The 21,612-nt window shown below is 41.9% G+C and overlaps 1 protein-coding gene across 8 annotated transcripts in view; it reads left to right on the top strand.

Moving 5' to 3' along the window:
* The window catches only part of HIVEP1 (HIVEP zinc finger 1), a 163,055-nt gene that overhangs the window by 130,700 nt on the left and 10,743 nt on the right, over nt 1-21,612 (top strand). For 7 of the 8 annotated variants that reach the window (XM_061592031.1, XM_061592024.1, XM_061592045.1 and 4 more), the window contains exons 5-7: nt 1,846-1,976; nt 6,115-6,290; nt 9,522-9,629. In XM_061592031.1, the coding sequence (XP_061448015.1) occupies nt 1,846-1,976; nt 6,115-6,290; nt 9,522-9,629 (415 nt within the window). The remainder of the gene's footprint in view (nt 1-1,845; nt 1,977-6,114; nt 6,291-9,521; nt 9,630-21,612) is intronic. The other variant, XM_061592071.1, reaches the window with a different exon arrangement.

Consider the following 21,612-nt stretch of genomic DNA (forward strand, 5'->3'; position numbering starts at 1 on the left):
ACAAATAATTGGGTGTTAGAACAAATTAAACCAGAACTGTCACTAGAAGTTAAAATGATGAAACTGAGGTTATCATACTTTGGACACATAATGAGAAGACATGATTCCCTAGAAAAGACCATAATGCTGGGAAAACCAGAAGGGTGTAGAAAAAGAGGAAGGCCAAACAAGAGATGGATTGATAACATAAAGGAAGCCACAGACCTGAACTTAGAAGACCTGAACAGGGTGGTTTATAACAGATGCTATTGGGGGTTACTGATTCATAGGGTCGCCATAAGTTGAAATTGATTTGAAGGCTCATAACAACAACAATTTCCTATTGTGTTGAAAATATCAACACATGTCTATTGGTTAAACCAGGGGCTTGGGGCCCTCCAGGCCTCTCTGTCCGCCCCTAGAGTCTCTGCACCAGTCATGCCCCTCACTGGCCCTGCTCTGTGCCCACCTTGAGTATTTTTGACTGGCTAAAATGCGTCCAACTGTGATCATTTCCCTTACTTCCCTACATCCAGAGCTCTGTGTGTGTAGAGAAAGCTCTGGCTTTTACAACTGTAAAAGCAAGTCTGCAAAGGTAAGAACAGAACTTGGAAGGAATTAGTTAAAAAAAATGAATTACCTGTCATTCATTAACTTTTTTGAGGAACAAGTGGGTAATTCCTTTACATTTTGATTGTAATAGAATGAGGAGTAATTTTATTATTTTGAGGAGTAATTGTAATGTTTCCAGCATTACTTTGGGGCATTACTTTGGGGGGGGTTGTCGCAGGGGAAGTCTTCTGTTCCTCTGATTTGTGGATGAAAATCATGTGCCTCAACTGGGCTTCTGTGCAGCATCTCTCTTCCCTTGTGCTCTGTGGGTGGGTAGGAGGCAACAAGGGAGGAGGTGGAGAGTGAGACAGGGTGGAGTGGAGAAAACAATTGTTTAAAAAAATGGACAGTGGTGGAGAAGAATGTAGTGAAGGGAGAAAGGAGCCCAGAGGGCAACAACATGGATAAAGGAGGAGAAGGAGGCAGCAGCAACAGAATGGAGAGAAAGAACTGTGGAGGTGAAAGATGATGTGTGTGTGTGTGTGTGTGTGTGTGTGTGTGTGTGTGTGTGTGTGTGTGTGTGAGAGAGAGAGAGAGAGAGAGAGAGAGAGAGAGAGAGAGAGAGAGAGAGAGAGAGAGAGAATACTGTGTTTGCACTTGGTATGCAAAGCCACCCTCCCTGGCTACTTTCCTGCTTTTGCAGTGTTTTAGCTTTCTGCATCTCGGGAAAATGTTTGCTTGGGTGGGTGTCCCTTAGTTGGTGGCAGGGCAGGGTCCGGGAGGTGGTTGAGTGAGACAGATTATGCTTGCTGGCTTAGTATGTGTGTGCGTGTGTGGGTGTTGCACTTGGTTTGATGTGCAAAGATCTGAGTAGTGGCCTTTGCCTATTTTCCCGCCTCTCTTTACCAGCGGAGAGATCACCACTGTTATCTTATGGATAAAAAGAATTATTCTACTGCATCTGTATGTGTGTGTTTATTTTTAATGTTTTAGGTGACTTAGGTGTCTTCTTTGCTTTCCTTTCTGCAGCTACTAAATCATGTACAAATAGCTACTTCTGGGCAAAAAGATAAACTGTGTGTTCTTTCAAGTTCATAAACATTTTGTAATGACTTTCTGTTCTCCCTCTCACAAGCATTTTGAATTGGGTGCAGCAATTGTCGCAAAAATGTAACTCAGTTGTGTTGTTTACACATAAGTAATTGTAAATGGTAACATTTAACTTATTTTGCCAGATACTCACTAGCAACAACAGTCTGGTAGTTAAATACATGTGCTTATAGTCAGAAACTTAACAATTTGCATTTCTTTCAGCGGGCATTAGTTAAACAAAAGGCAGCAAGGGAATTCAGCAATAAAGAAAACTCTGAAATAAGCACTGATCAAGATAATGAGAATTCCTTAGCCAAAAGTGAGCCAAGAAGAGTTAAAATATTTGATGGAGGGTAAGTAGTTTGTCTCTAAAAATAGTATATTTTATTAATGTTTTGAATAGGAGTCCCATTATTTCTTGGTTTTTTTAAGTAGCTCAGTAGTAAAGGGTGTTCATGTGCATCTGATAAGACTGAGATCCAGATTCTACTCACACAAACAGCCAAAATTATTGGGTGTATTCAGCATCCTGATGTCCCAATTTCTTGCTAAAAAGTGACCCCACGCCTCCAATGTTTGATTCAGCACTTGTGCTCTCAAATCTCTCATCCTTATAGCTGTTTTATTTTCAGGTGTTCTGATGCTTAATTCTTCAAAATGAATTCTGGGTGAACTTGGGATCTGAACCAAAGTACCATGAGCCTTAGTTCCAAACAAGTATCGTACTACAAATATATGTAAGATGAAATCAGATGATGACTTATTGCATGACAGGAACTTTAACATGGTGCCATAGGTGGTTCAGATCACATCAATAACGTGTCATTTGTAGTCTGAGCATTACCTGTATGCCACAAAATAAGTGAAGGACTACCACTACCTCTCCTGGATTTTTGAGCAATTGCGAAAGGATTGCAATGCCCAGCTTATCTCACCCTTGCTGCTGGGGCTTGCCAATGACCAGCTCCTCAAAGCTGCTATGTGGTAACATTTTGACATGGTAAATATATGCAGCAAATGTCTGTTTTTCCACTCATGGTGATACTCTGAATAGCACTTGTTACACCAATGGTAACTCACTGATTTTTGTTCATAAGGCTCTGATAGTTGTTTCCAATGTATGGAGAGAAAGTGGCCAGGATAGGTTTGCAAGGAATTCCAGGATGACACCAGAAAATTTAGGATTTGCCCCACAACTTTATCAATAAAGTTGTCTTTCTTGAAGGGAAAAGAGTATAGGGAAGAGATTTCATCTATATATCTGTTTAAAAACTATGCTGAAGTGCCTTCCATGGTTCTAATTTTCTTCAGAGGGCCAATAACATTAACTTGATTAATGTGGTTCCAAAAGCTAGATTCAGAGCATCCCCAGGGTTGTAAACTATGATGATATAATGTCTCGCTATGGTAAAGAAAGGTGGTAAAATTCACAGGTAAAGAAGGGGCTGGCAGGAGCAAAAGCATGCGGTCCTGCAGCCGCTTCTCTTCTGTTTGTCCTCATTAACATCCAGCCAGCAGTAGCCCTGAGATACTTTGGTCTTGACACAATCTCTTTAAACAGGTTCAAGTACAGGCGGGCCCCACTTATACGGCAGGTTCCGTTCCGGACCCCCACCGTAAAGCAGAAATCACCATAAAGCAGAACCCCATTGAATATAATGGGGCACGTTATGTGAAAATGATGCGAAAATGCCACAAAAGGGCAAAATCGGCTTTAAAAACGGGGACTCAAAGCCGCTGCATTACCGGAACCCCGGGAAGCGAAGCGCCAGTAAGCGGGGCCCTACTGTACCTTATAGTATGAGGTGCCTAGATGTCAATATACCATACTGTAAAAAATAATTTGAACTAAGATATTATTTTTATGAATGTGTTAATATTGCAGTGTATGTATGTTTATGGTTTTTAAATATGTTATAAGTCTCTTGGAGACATCTGTGTAACAAGTGACTTAAGTCTAATAAAAATAATAATTAGTAGTAAGAGTAATATGCACTGATGAAACCAACACTGTTTCAGTTTCTAGCATAACATCTATATCAGGAATTGAGGGTGCCAACAGGATTGTCTGAACACAGTACACTGTATGTGGATTGAGCCATTCACCAGTCTTACAGAAGAGGGCATATATTTGCATATACTTTTGTGTCATATGCATATTTGCATCCTCTTTTGCAGATGGAGTGGAGGGCCTAAAAACAAATCAGAGGCCACACAGTGAACGTCAACATGTGAACCTTTCCCCATAATTCTGTTTCTATACTTGCAAATGCTTAACCTGTTGAATTTTCAGCTCTCAGAACTCTCACCCAGTGACAACCATAAACCACACAAAGAACTCAAGTTTCCTGAGCTGGAACCTATTTATGTTACTATACATCTTTCATCAATTGATCTTAGGCTGGAAATACTATTTTATGTGCAAGACAAGGCATAGTATTTCAGATGGCAAGGAGGAAGTTCAAAAGAGATGTAAAGTTTACAGCCAGCATGGGGAACCTTCCAGCCCATGAGCCAAATTAGGCCCAGTAGAGCTCCTAATTTGGCCTGTGAGGCTGTTTTTCCCCAAGGCATGCCCACCTGCCCCACACCTTAAAGTGCATGTCTTATTGTTTCTTGGCAAGCAAGGCTTGCATTCAGCACCTTTTAAACAGCCAAATCCCTGCCAAAAGCAGGGCTTGAAGTCACCGCCAATCAGCTGATTGGTGGTGATTTCAATCTTCACTTAATTCATTTGCAGGCACAGTTTGAATTCAACCTGTGTGTGCAAAGGAACATTGCTCTATTACACACAGCTGGAGTTGAAGCCAGGCTGCAGAGTAAAAATGAGTGCCTAATGTCATGGTGATGTAGGTGATTGACAAGTGGGCAGCCTGTGAACACCCAAGCACCCAGGTCCAGTTCCTCACCCCTGGTTAACAGAAAGGTTTAGATGTCAATTCTTGAGTACCGTATATTCCGGCGTATAAAACGACTTTTTAACCCAGGAAAATCTTCTCAAAAGTCGGGGGTCGTCTTATATGCCGGGTGCTGAAAAAGAGCGGGAAAATTAAGTCAAAAAATGGCGGACAATAACGAAGCGGCAATGGCGGGCGGGGGTAGAGCCGCTTGTGCTGCAGCCGGGGGGCCGATAAGCAAGGTCGCGGCGCAGAAAATCAATAAAGGAACGGCTAGGTAAAAAAGGCAAAAAAGCCGCCACCGCTAAGGAAGCAGGAGGAGGCAGCCGCAGCCGCCGTATGCAGGGACCGTTGCGGCACGAAACTGTCAGGCAGCGAGGCTCAAGGCAGTCCGAGATAAAAGCCGCAAAGGGAGAGAGAGAGCCGCAGCCGCAGACTCTCAATGAAATATTCCCGGGACGGGGGAGACTCAAACGGCCAGGAACGGGTGGGAAATAACGACGGGAGCTGCAGGCGCAAGCTCCCGCTGGGAATAGAGAGAACCGCAGCCGCGGTCCCTCTGATGGCCGTTGGATGAAAGGCTGGGAAAATCAACGGCCCGGGCAACAGGGAACCCCCCCAAGGGAACTCCCCAGGAATGGAAAACACGACGTTAGATACAAGACAGAGGGAAGGGAACACTTGGTAAACACACAGTCACAAAACCTCCACACACTGTCAAACAAATACAGCAACAAAAAACACAGAAAACTTAGCTAAGCTACGCTATAGGATCTCAATCTTGTTCATACGAAGGCAAGAATGAACTGGAGAGTGGGAGGGGCCTGACGCCCCTAGTCTTGACTTCAAAGGCATTCTTGCCTTCGCACGATAGGCTTTGTATACAACAACCAGCCAATCGCCGGTAAGGTACATCGCTTGCATGTCATAAGCAGGGGTAGTCTTATACGGCGAGTATATCCCAAACTCTATATTTTAACTGGAAAAGTTGGGGGTCGTCTTATACGCCCAGTCGTCTTATACGCCGGAATATACGGTAAATTCAAGATTACCTTGTTAAAAAAACAAGTGATATATTCTAACAGCATTTGTTGTGGCTATTTATTTGTACCTCATAGTAACTACAGCAATGTTATTAGCATAAGTCAAGCAGCTACCTTTTATCTCTGTTTTTAGCAAGAAGGATTTGAGCCTATAATATGAATTATACTCAATTAAGTGTTGTTATCAGTAGCAGCAATCCTCCCCAAGAATCCCACTGTTCCCCCCCATGGGTGGGAAAGCAATTAATTGTCCCTCCCCCATATTGCTGCTACAATCAACTTAGTGACTCCTCCCCACCATTTCATTCCCCACCCAAAAAATCTATACATCGAGAGACTAGATAGCAACACTGGACTAAACTGCAGTGCTGTCATACTCTCTCTCTCTCTCTCCCCCCCCCCAGCAATATTAGTATAGCAGCACTGGGTTACTTTGCAAGGCTGATGTAATCCACACTTTCTGAACCACAATATGGATATTCAGATTATGTATATCCAAGGTGCTTTTTAAATGCTTACATACTTAGATAATATTGCTGTGTTTTGTTTAGGTACAAATCAAATGAAGAATATGTCTATGTTCGTGGAAGAGGAAGAGGAAAATACATATGTGAAGAGTGCGGAATACGTTGTAAAAAGCCCAGTATGTTGAAGAAACATATTCGCACACACACAGACGTCCGTCCTTATCACTGCAACTATTGCAATTTTTCCTTCAAGACTAAAGGTAAGTGAGCTTGTCAGGATTCAATAATTTTCTTTTTTCCACAACCTGCTACCAGTTGCTTTTCCAATAAATGTTGGAAAGATTATATAAAACTTTGGAAATTTAAACAAATTGCAAAAAATGAAAAGATAGCTGTGTTGGCCTATAAGAAAAATGCCAAAATCCATAGTAGGGCAATGCATCTTTAAGGCCAACTAAATTGTTACACAGTAGTAAGATTTCAAGTTCTCCAGAAGTCTTCATCAGGCCAGATGCTAAACAAAGCAGGGGGTAGGAGGGGGGAAATGCTGGTTTGGTGTTAAAGCCATAAAGGCAACATTACTCAGTCTTAAAACGAAGTGCAGGAATAGGTTACAGACTTAACCTGCCAATTACTATGAGAACTTCTAATTTTAATCATTAAGTATCTGTTTATCAAATATAAATGTTACTCTACCCACTTGCCAGTCAGCTGGAGGAGGAGAGGTATAGAGAGGCTAGAGAGAGAGCTGTGAGTGGAGGGGTGTCCTATCTGCCATCCTTGGGATCCCCTAAGAAACTCACCAGATCAAATCTGCTGTCGCCTGGAACTGGGTGTGTGGAGTGCTGAATAGGGCACAGCTGTCGCAGCCTGAAGAAGCTCCATCCACCTTTGAGCCTGCCCATAAGAACAAGCCTAGAGTGAGAGATTAGGGTGATGTGGGCAGTTTCCAGGAACCCTCTTCGTTGTGAGAGTTTGTGTGTGAGGTGTGAGTTTGTTTAGGCCCTGGGTGAGAGCCAGAAGGCTGAGAGGGAAGGTGTATCGGAAGGAAAAGGAACTGATAATGGTCTATATCTGTATTAATGTAGCATTTGTATATGTATCATTGTGTATTTTGGTAACATTTGGTGTTTAAGTTTATTTATGTTTTCTGTACACTGCTTAGATATATTTTTATATAACAGGCAGTATAGAAATGAAATGAAATGAATAAAATAAACCAGATCCTTTTAGAACTTAACAAGAAGTGAAATGTAAAATGCCACTTGCATTGTGGTTTTTATAACATACTCTGGGATTTTTTGTCTGTTTATTGGGGGGGATCTGTGCTATTTTCCAAAAATGTTTTCCAAGTGATGTGCAACATAACAATTTAAAAATCTATATATAAAGCCAATTCAGCAATAAAAAATGAAAGTCATGTAAACAGCAGAAGAATTGGCAGTCAAAAACCCTTTTACAAAGAACACTCTTGGGTGGTAGATGCATATGTCCTACAGAAGGACATCTTAACATTTGCCTTTTTGAGCTTTATGTTGTGATGAGTTTGCCTGACCCCCATTTCTGCCCATGATTGATGCCTTGACCAATCACTCAGACAGCTATGAGGCCAAGAGAGACTGTGTAGTTTGCATGACCAGTTATTGGGATAAGACCATGTCCTGGGGGAAAATATTTTTGTCTTTTTCAAGGGTACAACCTATTTCAGTTGATACAACATGCAGCTGCTAGGTGGACATACCTTAAGAATCAGTTTTTACATATTAATTTTTTGCAAATAGGTTCAGATCCTAGACTTGTCATGTGCTAATTTTGTCAATATGGGAAAGCCACTATGTACCTTCTGTTTCTTAGTTTTCCTTAGGCTAGGGACTGACTTTACTAAGGTGATTGTAAAGAAATTGACAGGAAGCTTGTGTAGCACTTTCCATATTAGGAACTCTAGTCATCGTTCTGTCTTTGCTCATGAACTCATTGGTTTATCTGTGTGCAGATTTAGCAGGCAATGATGTTAATAACATGCAGTTCTACCATAAGCCTAAATATTTTTTTAAAAATTAAAATGATATAATTTTGTACAAAAGTTTGCTGAGATGGATATCCAGACTTCAACATAATAACATTTTCCTCACAACAATATTAATATTTAAGATTAGTATATATATAATATAATGCACCAGTTAAGAATGGTATATTACATATAATCCAATGTAAATATAATACAAACAGTACACTTTGTATAGTTGTAGATTAATATGCATTGCATATTACTGTAAGATTTGTTCTTGTAATTATTACACTCTTGTTCTCCGTGCTATTTCAAAGGGAGAAATGCACTACAAAAATGGCTTGTGTGGAATCTTGGCTGTTTTCCTTTACCAGCTTCCTTGCTGTGTTTGTGTCTATAATCTAATAAAATAGATGTTGGAGCCCTCAGGAGCAAAAGTCATTTTCTGACTTTCTGAGCAATACTGTAATTTATTGTAAAGCCACCAGACAAGATATCAAATAAATGAAATATTTTAGAGCAGCTATTTGTATCCATGAGAGAAACAAGAAGCATCTAGTACATCAGTTCTTTCCACATCCATCTTCTTCCATTTTAGTATGTGTTCATTAGATAGCAGTATGTCAGGGGAAAATGTACCTAGCAAGTATTTTACAGCTGTTTGTATCTTATGCCATTGTGGTATCTTACAAGGCTATCTTTTTTTCTGTGATGTGATTGAAAACAGCAGAATATCTGTTGCACCTATATTTTAATGCAGATTGGAACTAAATACAGGCCATTATATCTTGAAAATCATTGCTCAGCAAAAGAATTAATGTATAGTTCTTAGGATGAAGACAGCATATTGAATCTGCAGCTTTCTCTGATGTAGTCTTCAGTGACAGAACATGCTGTCTAACACTGCACGTAACTCCATGTTCAAGGCCTAGATGAATCTAAATAGCTTTACTGAAAATCCTAAGGGTTGGATCCAGCAATTCATGGCATGAGCAGAACTTCCATTAGTACAATGGAACTTCTCCTCTCTCTCTCTTTCTTCCATATGCTCCCCACAATCTGCTCTAGAGGGTTGGGGGAACCACTAAAGCAGATTTGGGGAAGGAGTTTGTGAGAGCACACAGGAGGAGGACAGGGAAGTGGAGTTGCACTGCAAAAGCGGAAATTGTTCTGCTCGTACAATGACTTCATTGAATGCAACACAAGGTTATTTTTATTCTTCTACGCTTTCAAATGTATTTTATGTTTTAACACATTTATTTTTATTGTTGTGACAAAAATATCATTATTTAACTATTTAATCTAGTTTAAGATGCTCTGCAAGCTTTCTAAAGGTTTGTATAGAAACCTTTTAAATAAAATAATAAATAAATTATGGCCCAAGCATCATTATCTGTGGAGAGTGACATACTGAACGTCATGTTTCTGTGTTGCTTTACACATATATTTAGTGGTAAAACAAATGTATTGTGTTTTTTTTAAGGCAACTTGACAAAACATATGAAGTCCAAGGCGCATAGCAAAAAGTGCATGGATCTGGGAGTCTCAGTGGGACTAATAGATGATCAGGATGTAGAAGAATACGGTAAAGGTTTTTCAAATGCTTTTTTATTTTGAACTCTGTGTCTTTGCTTTTCTATCCTAAATATTTTCCTTCCTATGTTTATGCCTCTTATTAGGCTGCTTTCACAGAGCAGGCTGGTGTAGATATAAATTTCAGTTACCTACTAAATGTCTGTGTGTGATAAGATTGGGATCACACTGTTGTCCCTGCCCTTTATGCACATAAAATGTAGCATCTGAACCAGGAGGCACTTCATTTCATTGAATATGAAAACCCTCTGAAGCGAAGATCCAGATCTCATTTGAATCACAACATAGCCCATGTTCATTTTCAGTATAGGCAATATATCCTATACCCAATGAGGAGGATTGATTAGTGGGACACACATGATCTACTCCTGATGTCACTGCATGTAGAGATTCAAAGGGAGGGGAGTAGAATTACTATCTGAACAGATCCTATGCATTTCAGTTATTATTCAGTTACTGGAGCTAATACACATATTCCATAGTGCATTACTCTCATATATTGTAGGGACACAGTCAATTTGTATCAATTGGCTCATTATGTTGGGCCTCAACCTTTAAAGCCAGTGCCCTAATTACATTCATCTAAAAATTCTACAGAAATAAGTTAGCCAAATCTCCAGATGATTTATCTATTTGTTCACAAGCCCCCAAATGATAGAATTCTCAGTTGATAGAATAGAATGGGCTGTAGTGCTTCAGGTTTGTTTTTCTAGGGGATACTGATTTCGAATTATGTCTTGTATAAAAATGACAACTTCCGTGCCAATAGAGAACCACCACAGTAAGGATAAGCCTGGTTAGAAACTTTCTGTCTGAGGTGTTAAAATTTATGTTAGGGGAGCATTCAAAAATCGCATTCTTCGCCTCCAGTTTGAAGTTGAACAATCCACTTTACCACCTCATTCTGCTGCATATGTAGACCAGGCGCACTATTAATCTTTAATGATTTCAAAATGATTTATTGTTCACTGAATTATAGCCATCAAATTTGAGAACTGATACAGGCCCCAGAATGCTGGAAAATAATAAGAGTATGCAAGATAGTTATGTGAATCACTGGATTGCCTCCTTTTCATTATGGGTTGCATAGTTTTTGTTAGGGTAGTTATATAAACTGCACAGTTCCCATCTGTGCATTCCTGCTCATAGAAGATCATTAAAAATATTTTATTCTCCTGTGCATGGAAAAGCTGATCTCAGGTGGGTAGCTAGCTCCACCTAGCAGTTGAAGGCAGAAAAATGCTAGAGTTTTTTTGTTTTGTTTTTTTACAAGGACTTCCTGCTCTGCGCAGCTCTTTATTTCAATTTCTCTTCTGCCTTCCACCAAGAACGGTTAATCTAGCTCCTCTCTGCGTTCAGGCCTGTATAGTTTGGTGTGTTTTTTCCTATTGTGCGTCTGTACCTTTTCCTTCCTTTACTGTTTTCCTATGTGTGTGTTTTTTAAAACTAACAAAAAGGGGTTTGTCATTTTATGTTTCCCCCCCCCCGAGACTTTGCAGCGGCACTGAGCCGACCGCGAAGCAGCCACCCCACTGCTTTGGCTGCGAGACCACTGTCTTTTTCGTTGGACTCTGTCCCCCCCAGCCTCATTTCTCAGGTGCGTCTGTGCCTGTCTACTGGTAATCACCTGACCGGCCTCCTCCTTTCACGGTGTGAGTGGGGACACCTCTTGCAGCGTGCTCCCCTGGATGCCAAGTGCCTACCACCCCCTCCTCCATCCTCTCGCCCACGGAAGGCTTCAGCGGGACACTCCAGCTGTAGTGGAAGCGTATTTGCCCCCCCCCGCAGCTCATCTGCACCTGGCCCAGCTATTATTACAGCCCTTAGCCCCCATAAGGTGCTAAAACTTCCATAACTGTTGCCTAAAGTGTTCAAGTCCAAATGTGATGCCCAGCTACAGTTCAAGAAATCGGTTGCAACTGCCAACAAATACTATATGTTGGAACAACACATCATGGACCAACGCAAGGTTCCTCTGGTCGACACCCCCATAGTCAATTTACTAAAACCGTCCTTGAACCCGAAAGACTCGGATGCCCACCCCAAGGATCCATCAGAGCGCAAGCTGGATCTAGGCCTTAGGAGGATTCATGAGGCCAGTGCGCTCTCCATCAGAGCAGTAGCAGCCTCCTCGGTCTTTCCAAGAGCATCCCTGCTGTGGCTGGAGGAACTATTGGACGGCCCGCAGCAGGATCCAGCTTGAATCCGGAAATCTCTTCTGAAAATCTCGAGAGCAGTGACCTTTATGGCAGATGCATCCATGGACACCATGCAGTTTTCGGCAAGGTCATTAGCAGCTAGTGTTTTCACTCTAAGGTCTCTATGGTTACACCATTGGGAGGCCAATACTGAAGCCCACTAATCTCGCATCTGAGCCCTATGTGGGTGGCAAACTATTTGGCGACAACACCCTAGCTGGGGTCTTGGAGTTGAAGAAAAAGAAGAAAGTTCTCCCAGTCCTTTCAAGGCTCCAGGGCATTTGGAAGAGCAAAGGAGTCCCTTACCAGCCGTCCCTTCTGGAATAAGCAACGTACCCAGTCTAAAAGCCAACAACCTTTCCCCAATAGATCGGGTTTTGGATCCCAGTCTCGGGAGAATAAGCATAAATTCTGACGCCAGGGTGCCTCAGGTGGGAGGACACCTTCAGCACTTTGCCCACCGCTGGAGGGACACATCTTCAGACCAATGGGTACTACACACCCTCAGATACAGACTGAGGCTGGAATTCACCTCCCTCCCTCCAACCAAGTTTATCCCCTCCCCCCCTCAACGTCTCCAGACAAGCGGGAAAGGACTCTTCAAGCAATTGCCCACCTTCTGCAGATTGCGGCAATAGAGCCTGTTCCAACAGGTGAGAGGTTCTCAGGATTCTTCACTGTTGCGAAAAAAGACGGATCTTTCAGAGCAGTACTCAATTTGAAGAACTTAGATCAGCTCATAAAATACAGTACTGCAGGTTGTGCATGGAAACTTTACTGTCCATCAAGGAGGCATTAAGAAAGGGAGACTTCCTCTCATCTGTCGATCTGAAGGAGCCCTATCTGCATGTCCCTGTTTTTCCACCTCATAGACGTTGCCTCCAGTTTGTGGTGGGGGAGGATCACTTTCAGTACAGGGCCATGCCCTTCGGTCTGGCGTCTGCCTGCAGAGTATTCACAAAGATCATGGTTGCTCTGGTGGTACACCTCAGGGTGCAGGGGGTCCATGTCTTTCCTTATCTGGACAACTTTCTGCTCCAGTCTCCGTACCCCCACAAAGCTTGGGAAGATCTGCACATCACCCTAGCATGCCTCAAGGATCATGGCTTCCTTGTCAACCAAACCAAGACCCAGCTTTCTCCAGCCCACCGCATAATATATTTGGGCGCCACCATAGACTCGCGGCAGGGACTCATAATGTTAGCTCAAGACAGAGTAGACAAGATAATTACAGCTGTCACACAACTCCTATCTTTCCCTTTGGTGGATCTTAGCATCTGGCACATATCTTGGGGTTGATGGTCTCAACCTTTCAGACTTCACCATGGACACATCACCACTCCCGACCACTCCAGTGGGTGCTACTGCCTTTTCAAAGTGACATTGCTGGCAGGTGTCACCGGAAGGTAGCCCTTTCATCAGTGGTCCGTTGCTCCCTGCTATGGTGGGTGCACAAACCCAATCTGCTAAGGGGAGTGCTGTTCCAGGATCCTCCACGGACCCAGATCACCTCAGATGCCAGCCTAACAGGCTGTGGAGCCATTTGTGATGGCCAGATGATACAAGGGACTTGGTCACCACAGGAGTCAGTAATTCCAATCAAACTTCTGGAGATTCGTGCAATTCGGCTAGCCCTAAGGCACTTCGTGGAGATCAAACGGTTGGGGGCGGTCCTGGTCAGGACAGACAATGTATCAGCCAAATCACATTTGAATCATCAGGGAGGCACACGCTCCGCACAACTACAGAAGGAAGCTGTCCTGCTGTTCCAGTGGGTGGAAACACACATGGACTCGATCCTCACGGAATACCTCAAGGGGGAGGACAACTGCCAAGCAGACAGCTGCTAACTGCTCAGCAGACAGAAGGTACATCAGGCAGAATGGATGCTTCACCCGTTGGCCTTTCAGGAAATAGTGAGACACTTTGGCAGAGTTGAGGTGGACCTATTTGCCACACACCTCAACCGCCAGGTGAAAAGATTTTTCTCCAGATACGTGACACCAGAGGCAGAAGGCATAGACGCTCTGACGTCCCAGTGGCCCCAAGGACAACTCTGCGCCTTCCCACCTCTTCCGATCATTCCCAAGGTTCTACTGATAGCTGCTTGGTGGTCAAGGAGACCCTGGTTCCCAGAACTCATCAATCTGTCGATCAATCTTCCATGGCAAATTCCCCTCAGGGAAGACCTATTGTCGCAGGGACAGCTTCTTCAACCAGACCCGGGATGGCTGGCGCTTCATGTCTGGAGATTGAGAGGTGACACCTCTTAAAATGAGGCATTCCAGCTCAAGTGGTGTAAACTATGATGGCCTCAAGACACCCTTCCACAATTAGAATATATGAGACTACATGGAAGGCCATCTCGATGTGGTCACAAAAGAAGGGTTTAATTCCAAGGAAAGCAGGTATAAACGACATTCTCTGCTTCCTACAGGATGGCTTGTCCTTGGGTCTTAGGCCAAACACTCTCAGATGCCAGGCTTCAGCCCTTTCAGCGGTTCTGTCAACATCTCCAGAGAAACCGCTGGGATCTCATCCGTTACTCAGGCGTTTTATACGTGGGGCAACGGCATCAGCACCTCCTACGATCCATCGTTACCCAACTTGGGATCTACACAAGGTGTTAACGGCCCTACAAAAGCCCCATTTTGAACCCCTAAGTCAAATTTCCCTACGTCTCCTATCCTTTAAGGTCTTGTTCCTTGTGGCCATTACTTTGGCCCGGAGAGTGTCTAAGTTGAATGCTCTGTCTGTTGACAAGAATATCTATGTGTTTCATAAGGATAGAGTAGTTCTTTCTACTACTTCTTTTCCTCCTAAAGTACTGTCTTCCTTCCACTGTCAGCAAGAGCTAGTACTTCCTTCTTTTTGACCTAATCCCATTCACCCCATAGAGAAAGCGTGGCATTCACTGGAGGTGCGAAGAGCCCTGAAAATGTATATCTCTAAAACAAAACATCTCCGTCAGACAGATTATTTGTCTCCTTCCACCCAGCATCTTTAGGGAAGAAAGTGTCTTTGTCCATGCTCGCTAGGTGGATCAAGGCATGTATCACACTGGCCTACGCCTCTCTAAAGTTAGCCCGGCTGGCCAGGATAGTGGCCCACTTAACTAGGGCAGCAGCCACATCAGCAGCATTCTCACACCACGCATCTATCACAGAGACTTTTAGAGCAGCTACATGGGCTGCCCCTAATACGTTTATTAAACACTATAAGACATATACATCAGCAGAGGCAGATTTTGGGAGGTCAGTGCTATATCACGTTCTCCCAGAACACTAGTGTAATCAGTCCAGTGATGTTCCCACCCTACATGGGTCAGCTTTGGTATACCCCAGCTGAGATCAGCTTTTCCATGCACAGGAGAAAAGACATTTGGTCTTACCGTAAAACGGTTTTCTCTGTGCATGTCAAAAGCTGATCTCAGGGCCACTCCCTAGGAGAACTGGGCTGCCATCACTGTCTTTTTCATCTTAGGCCTACAGCAGAGAGTGTATGGGTGCTGTTGTCTCCTATTTCGTGTCGATGGTTCCTATTTCTCTTTCTTTCCTCCTGTTGGTTGGCTTGTTATCAAAAACTGAAATAAGGAGCTGTGCAGAGCAGGAAGTCCTTGTTAAAACAAACAAACACAACTCTTTAGCAATCTTCTGCCTTCAACCGCTAGGTGGAGCTAGCTACCCACCTGAGATCAGCTTTTGACATGCATAGAGAAAACCGTCTTACGGTAAGACCAAATGTCTTTTTTCTTTATTTTTTAACTCTTTGTTTATAAGAGATTTTAATAGAACATTTTTCAAAGAAGCAGGAATAACATAGCATAAATATGGACATTAACAATAAAATAAAATAGAAAAATTGGAGCATATACATAAAATTAACAGGAAACAAAATCTCCACCGTAAAATATAAAATGAGTGTCTTACATGCAAAAAAGCTGCTTATCAACCAATGATAAATAAGGCAGGGCATGGTGAACACTTCTGACAATGAAAGTAAACTACAAAACCTTTTGTCAGGGGCTGAAATTACAAGATTATAGTTTGAAATAAAACCAGAAAATATTTATGAACAAAACATTTTAAATGAAAGGGACAGATGTAAAAAAAAGATAAACACTACTCAACATTCTGTTATATATAATTAAACCCATCTCACTATATTTTCATAATATAATGAGATGGGTTTAATCATATATAGCAAAATGTTGAGTAAACTGTAAACTGTATTGTCATAATAATGGGATATGAATATCAAAATACATGTGACAGTGATAAAAAATGCCCAGACCTACATTTTCTGTGGACCCTATTGTCCATATTTTATTTATTAATGTTCATTAAAATTAGACTTGCATTTTAATCCAGCTATGATTTGAGACATAGGCTTAGTTCGCACATCCCACTAAACCAAACGAAGGCTCAGCACAATCATGAGAGTGTGTCGGCTCCTGGGGAGAAGATTGTTGCCACTTCACTCCTCCCTGGTTGTCTTGCTGTTGCTCTATGGCTTGGTTTAAAATGTCATCCAAACCCGGGGTCATGATTTAGCTCTCCTGGACAAACCATGAACTGTAAACCAAGAACAAACCTGGAGAGTGCTCTCAACAGTATGATGTTTATTTTGTTTGTTTCTGTTCTTGGATGATATTTTTCCTCCTCCTTGAATATTTTTCTGATTTATGTTAAATAGTTTATTGAATTGTGGAGGAGCTGGAAAGACAAAGTGGTGAATGCTATTGAAAGAGGCAGAGAGGGTAAAAGATTAATGTTCTTTCTCCTACTTGGCAGCCAATAGCAGAGTAAATGAATCAACCTGAATTCAATTTTTAAAGATGGGAGAGGGGTGACTTGGTTCTGTCACTTGGTATAACTTTATAGTGCACTCAGTTATTTTTACCCTTTACCGTGCAAATTGAATTTGTGTTTTATTGGTAGAAGGAATAAGGCAACGGTAATGCTTCGTAATTTGACAACAACATTCTTAAGAACATAAGAAGAGCCTGCTGGATCAGGCCAGTGGCCCATCTAGTCCAGCATCCTGTACTCACAGTGGCCAACCAGGTGCCTGGGGGAAGCCCGCAAGCAGGACCCGAGTGCAAGAATACTCTCCCCTCCTGAGGCTTCCAGCAACTGGTTTTCAGAAGCATGCTGCCTCTGACTAGGGTGGCACAGCACAGCCATCATGGCTAGTAGCCATTGATAGCCCTGTCCTCCATGAATTTGTCTAATCTTCTTTTAAAGCCGTCCAAGCTGGTGGCCATTACTGCATCTTGTGGGAGCAAATTCCATAGTTTAACTATGCGCTGAGTAAAGAAGTACTTCCTTTTGTCTGTCCTGAATCTTCCAACATTCAGCTTCTTTGAATGTCCACAAGTTCTAGTATTATGAGAGAGGGAGAAGAACTTTTCTCTATCCACTTTCTCAATGCCATGCATAATTTTATACACTTCTATCATGTCTCCTCTGACCCGCCTTTTCTCTAAACTAAAAAGCCCCAAATGCTGCAACCTTTCCTCATAAGGGAGTCGCTCCATCCCCTTGATCATTCTGGTTGCCCTCTTCTGAACCTTTTCCAACTCTATAATATCCTTTTTGAGATGAGGCGACCAGAACTGTACACAGTATTCCAAATGCGGCTGCACCATAGATTTATACAACAGCATTATGGTATCGGCTGTTTTATTTTCAATACCTTTCCAAATTATCCCTAGCATGGAATTTGCCTCTTTCACAGCTGCCGCACACTGGGTCGACATTTTCATCGTGCTGTCCACTACAACCCCGAGGTCTCTCTCCTGGTCGGTCACCGCCAGTTCAGACCCCATGATCGTATATGTGAAATTCAGATTTTTTGCTCCAATATGCATAATTTTACACTTGTTTATATTGAATTGCATTTGCCATTTTTCCGCCCATTCACTCAGTTTGGAGAGGTCTTTTTGGAGCTCTTCGCAATCCCTTTTTGTTTTAACAACCCTGAACAATTTAGTGTCGTCAGCAAACTTGGCCACTTCACTGCTCACTCCTAATTCTAGGTCATTAATGAACAAGTTGAAAAGTACAGGTCCCAATACCGATCCTTGAGGGACTCCACTTTCTACAGCCCTCCATTGGGAGAACTGTCCGTTTATTCCTACTCTCTGCTTTCTGCTTCTTAAGCAATTCCTTCTCCAGAAGAGGACCTCTCCTCTTATTCCATGACTGCTAAGCTTCCTCAGAAGCCTTTGGTGAGGTACCTTGTCAAATGCTTTTTGAAAGTCTAAGTACACTATGTCCACTGGATCACCTCTATCTATATGCTTGTTGACACTCTCAAAGAATTCTAATAGGTTACTGAGACAGGACTTTCCCTTGCAGAAGCCATGCTGGCTCTGCTTCAGCAAGGCTTGTTCTTCTATGTGCTTAGTTAATCTGGCTTTAATAATACTTTCTACCAGTTTTCCAGGGACAACTTAATTTATGGGCCCTTCATTTATGATGTCCAGCACAAGTAAGCCAACAACAATAACAGAACCAGGTAACTGGGAGGGAGGGGTGTGTGTGTGGAATGTAGAACTTGAAGAGGAAAGAAGAGAGTGCAGCACAGTGTATCGGACAGTGCAAGACCAGCACTGGACACTTCTATTCCCAAGAGCAGCAATAATGTCATTGTCATGAATGTCTGTCACTTTTTAACATTTTTTGTTTCATTCTCAGTATGTACACAAAAGAATAAAGGGCCATGAGGTAATACTTTCCAAATATTTGAATGGTTTTGTTAGGTCAGTTGGATTTTTGCAGTACTGATCACTGGGCATTTATTTAGATTTAGAAATTGTAAATCGTCAATAATAATATACTCCGCTTGATGCAACAGATACCCTAAAGAAGTATCAGACTGCAAGTGAACTCCCTAGAGTTCAAAAAATTGTTTGGGTACTTAGTGTAACATATTTGGAGAAATAGTTGTGCACGTGTACTGCTGCCTCCCAAGGTTTCAGGGGCAAGCAGTTGTTCCTCTTTGGCTATGGTGTTTCTACAATAACTGCAGTTAAAAATAGTTAAAATAGTTAAAAACTCTTACTTTGAAAACAATAGAAGCAATGCATTCTTAAGAGGATCCAAACAGGCACTTGCATAACCCACAAGGGGACGTCTACCTTATGCAGATTTAAAGGGGGGAAATGCTGGCTTCTCTCAAGTTTATTCTTGAGGATATGTAAATATTGGAGGGCATGCAATATTTGTTTGTAATTACAGACCATCCATCGCTAAATGGTCACAGGAGGGGTTACAAAAATACTAATTAAAACAAGTACAAATTATATTAAAATAATTATTTAAAAAACTAAAGTTAACAAAACAGCAGTGTAGCAGGAGAGAAGGCACAACCCAACCAAAGACCTTGATAAAGAGCTGCATCTTGTCTGATTGTGAAAGAGATACAATGATGGCAAGACTCATGTTGGAGGAAAGGTCATTTCACAAACAGTGCACAAAATATTGAAAAATTCTATGTCTAGAAGAACTTCTCAATCAGTTTAGACTAATGAGCTAAAATGTAGCATGTTTTCAGCAGGCTTTCTGTTTTTAATTTAGTCTGACAAAGCTGCTAGATGTAGCATAGCTAAATACAGTGGTCGTAATAATTGATCACCGCTAGAGTTTTTCCTGTTGTATGTTATGCAATGGCTTTTTGCTGTTGTGGTTTTTTGTTCACAGCCAACAGTCTGATTCTGCTGCACATGCAATTCTCTGGATTGCAGCCAGTATTCTTCTTAAACCAATTATAGTTTAAAATATCCTGGAAGCTTTTATATCTCCTGCAGTCCTTCATCGGCATAGTCGATGAATTCATTAATAATATTGCTCCATTCATATCTACTGATACATAAAACTCTTTAGTAGCTCCTTTCCCTAGTTCAAATCCATTAGCAATATATGGACAGGAAAAGACTGTGGTTAAAGCCAGAAGAGAAATTAAAACAGCCATATCAACTTGTCTCCAACACACTCAAATTTCTATTGTTTGATTTTCATACACCCTAAGGCAGTGTAATAACTTGAATTCTAAACTTGGCAGGTTGCACAGTATTTGAATGCAAGTTTGCAGGAGAGAGTTGGCAGAAGGGGGCAAATACAGAGTGTTGAGTGCATTCATGAGAAGACCTTCTAACGCCACTACTGTACAGCCTCCATTTATTTCTGTGAGGCTTGCATACTGTAGGATTGGGAGATTTATGGCAACAGGGCTGGGTGGACTATGGCAGTGTTCTTTGTTTCTTTTTGAATTTGCCATCATTTGGGTATTGGTGAATACTACTTAGTTTCACCTTTTGTGTTCTAAATCCCTCTTGCATCTTTCATCTGCTGATCCAAAGGATGCCCTTTCCACCAAAATACAGAGCTACTATGTTTGGAATGCTGACTTCTGAACTAAGCTATCAGACCAGGTGAACCGTTCAGTGTGACATACTTCAGCTTAGGGATATCATTTTTCACAGTATCGCCAAAGTTTTCATTGTGCATTCCTCTTAATTGGGTAACTAACACCCCAGTCCTAAGTACATGCATTTGGGGAAAAGTCATGTTTCATAGAACTCAACATTCTTCTATGTAAGTAAGTTAGGATCACAACTTAAGGTCACTTATCAATCAGTGAAACTTGTTTCCTAATGTTTAGGACAGAGCTGTCAAACATAGGACCCAGGACACTTAGCTGGCTTTTTAGGGTCTCCATTCTGGCCTACCTTTACAGATTCCTGGGACTTCTTTTCAGGCTTAGGAGGCAATGCCCTTAGTAGGGTAAATAGTTTGACCTTCCAAGAACTTCTGCTATATCATGCCTCAACATTGGCCTCCCATGTACTGAAATTGTCAGCACAGGAACATGGAAAATGTGGAACCTGCTGTTTTCCAACATTTTAGCTGAGAAGGATCTGGAATGGATCCTGTGGCCAGTGGAGGAGAACTGGATGATGGTAGCATGTGGCTGACAGGATACAAAGACAGTTGTATTGGTCGTGTAAGCTCATGTGGGAAGGCAGTCAGTAGCACATATAAAGAGGGTTCAGATTATAAGAGTTGTCAGTGGGTGCACAGGCCTGTGGGGAGAAGTTGCTGGCAATGAGAGGCAACAATGGTGGGCTCGTAAAAGGACGTTAACCTCTAACTAGTCTTTTGACTAGTTATTATTGACTGTTATTTGACTAGTAATATTATTATTATTATGAGCAAAGTGTACTTTTAAATTAGCAGATTATTATGATCCTAAATACATATATATATATAATTTCTCATTATTACTTATTTATTTGCAAGATAATGTTGCACAAATACACTCTTAAGAATCAATAGAGAACTAGCAGTACATCATCAAGTTATTTGTAGCTTCAGCAGAAGCCTGTGATATGGTGGATGCTGCAGTTCCCCACCATGTGGAGAGATCTTCTGTATTTGCCAACTTCTATCCGCAGTCAGTGTCAGAGGAAAGTAAGGACATAGTTTGTTCAGCGCAGGCCTCCACGGAGGCCTGTAGCAGCCAGCAGGGAGTAATTTGAACAACTCTTTAAACCTTTTACAAAAACGAATTTGAGAGCTAGGAAGCCCTTTACTCCCTGTCATTTCAAGGCAAACATCAAAGTTAATCTCTGGGGCTTTTAGGTTTTTCCGGTCTGGGCTTCCCCAGCAGATGTCAGTATTAGTCTGTGATGCAATAAAGAACAGAAATAAATAGCCAGTATGATGTATGTTCAGTTATGACCACATGAAAATATATATCAAAGAAAAGACTGTTGTA

The sequence above is a fragment of the Rhineura floridana genome, chromosome 1, assembly GCF_030035675.1.
Source record: "Rhineura floridana isolate rRhiFlo1 chromosome 1, rRhiFlo1.hap2, whole genome shotgun sequence".
Lineage (NCBI taxonomy): Eukaryota > Metazoa > Chordata > Lepidosauria > Squamata > Rhineuridae > Rhineura > Rhineura floridana.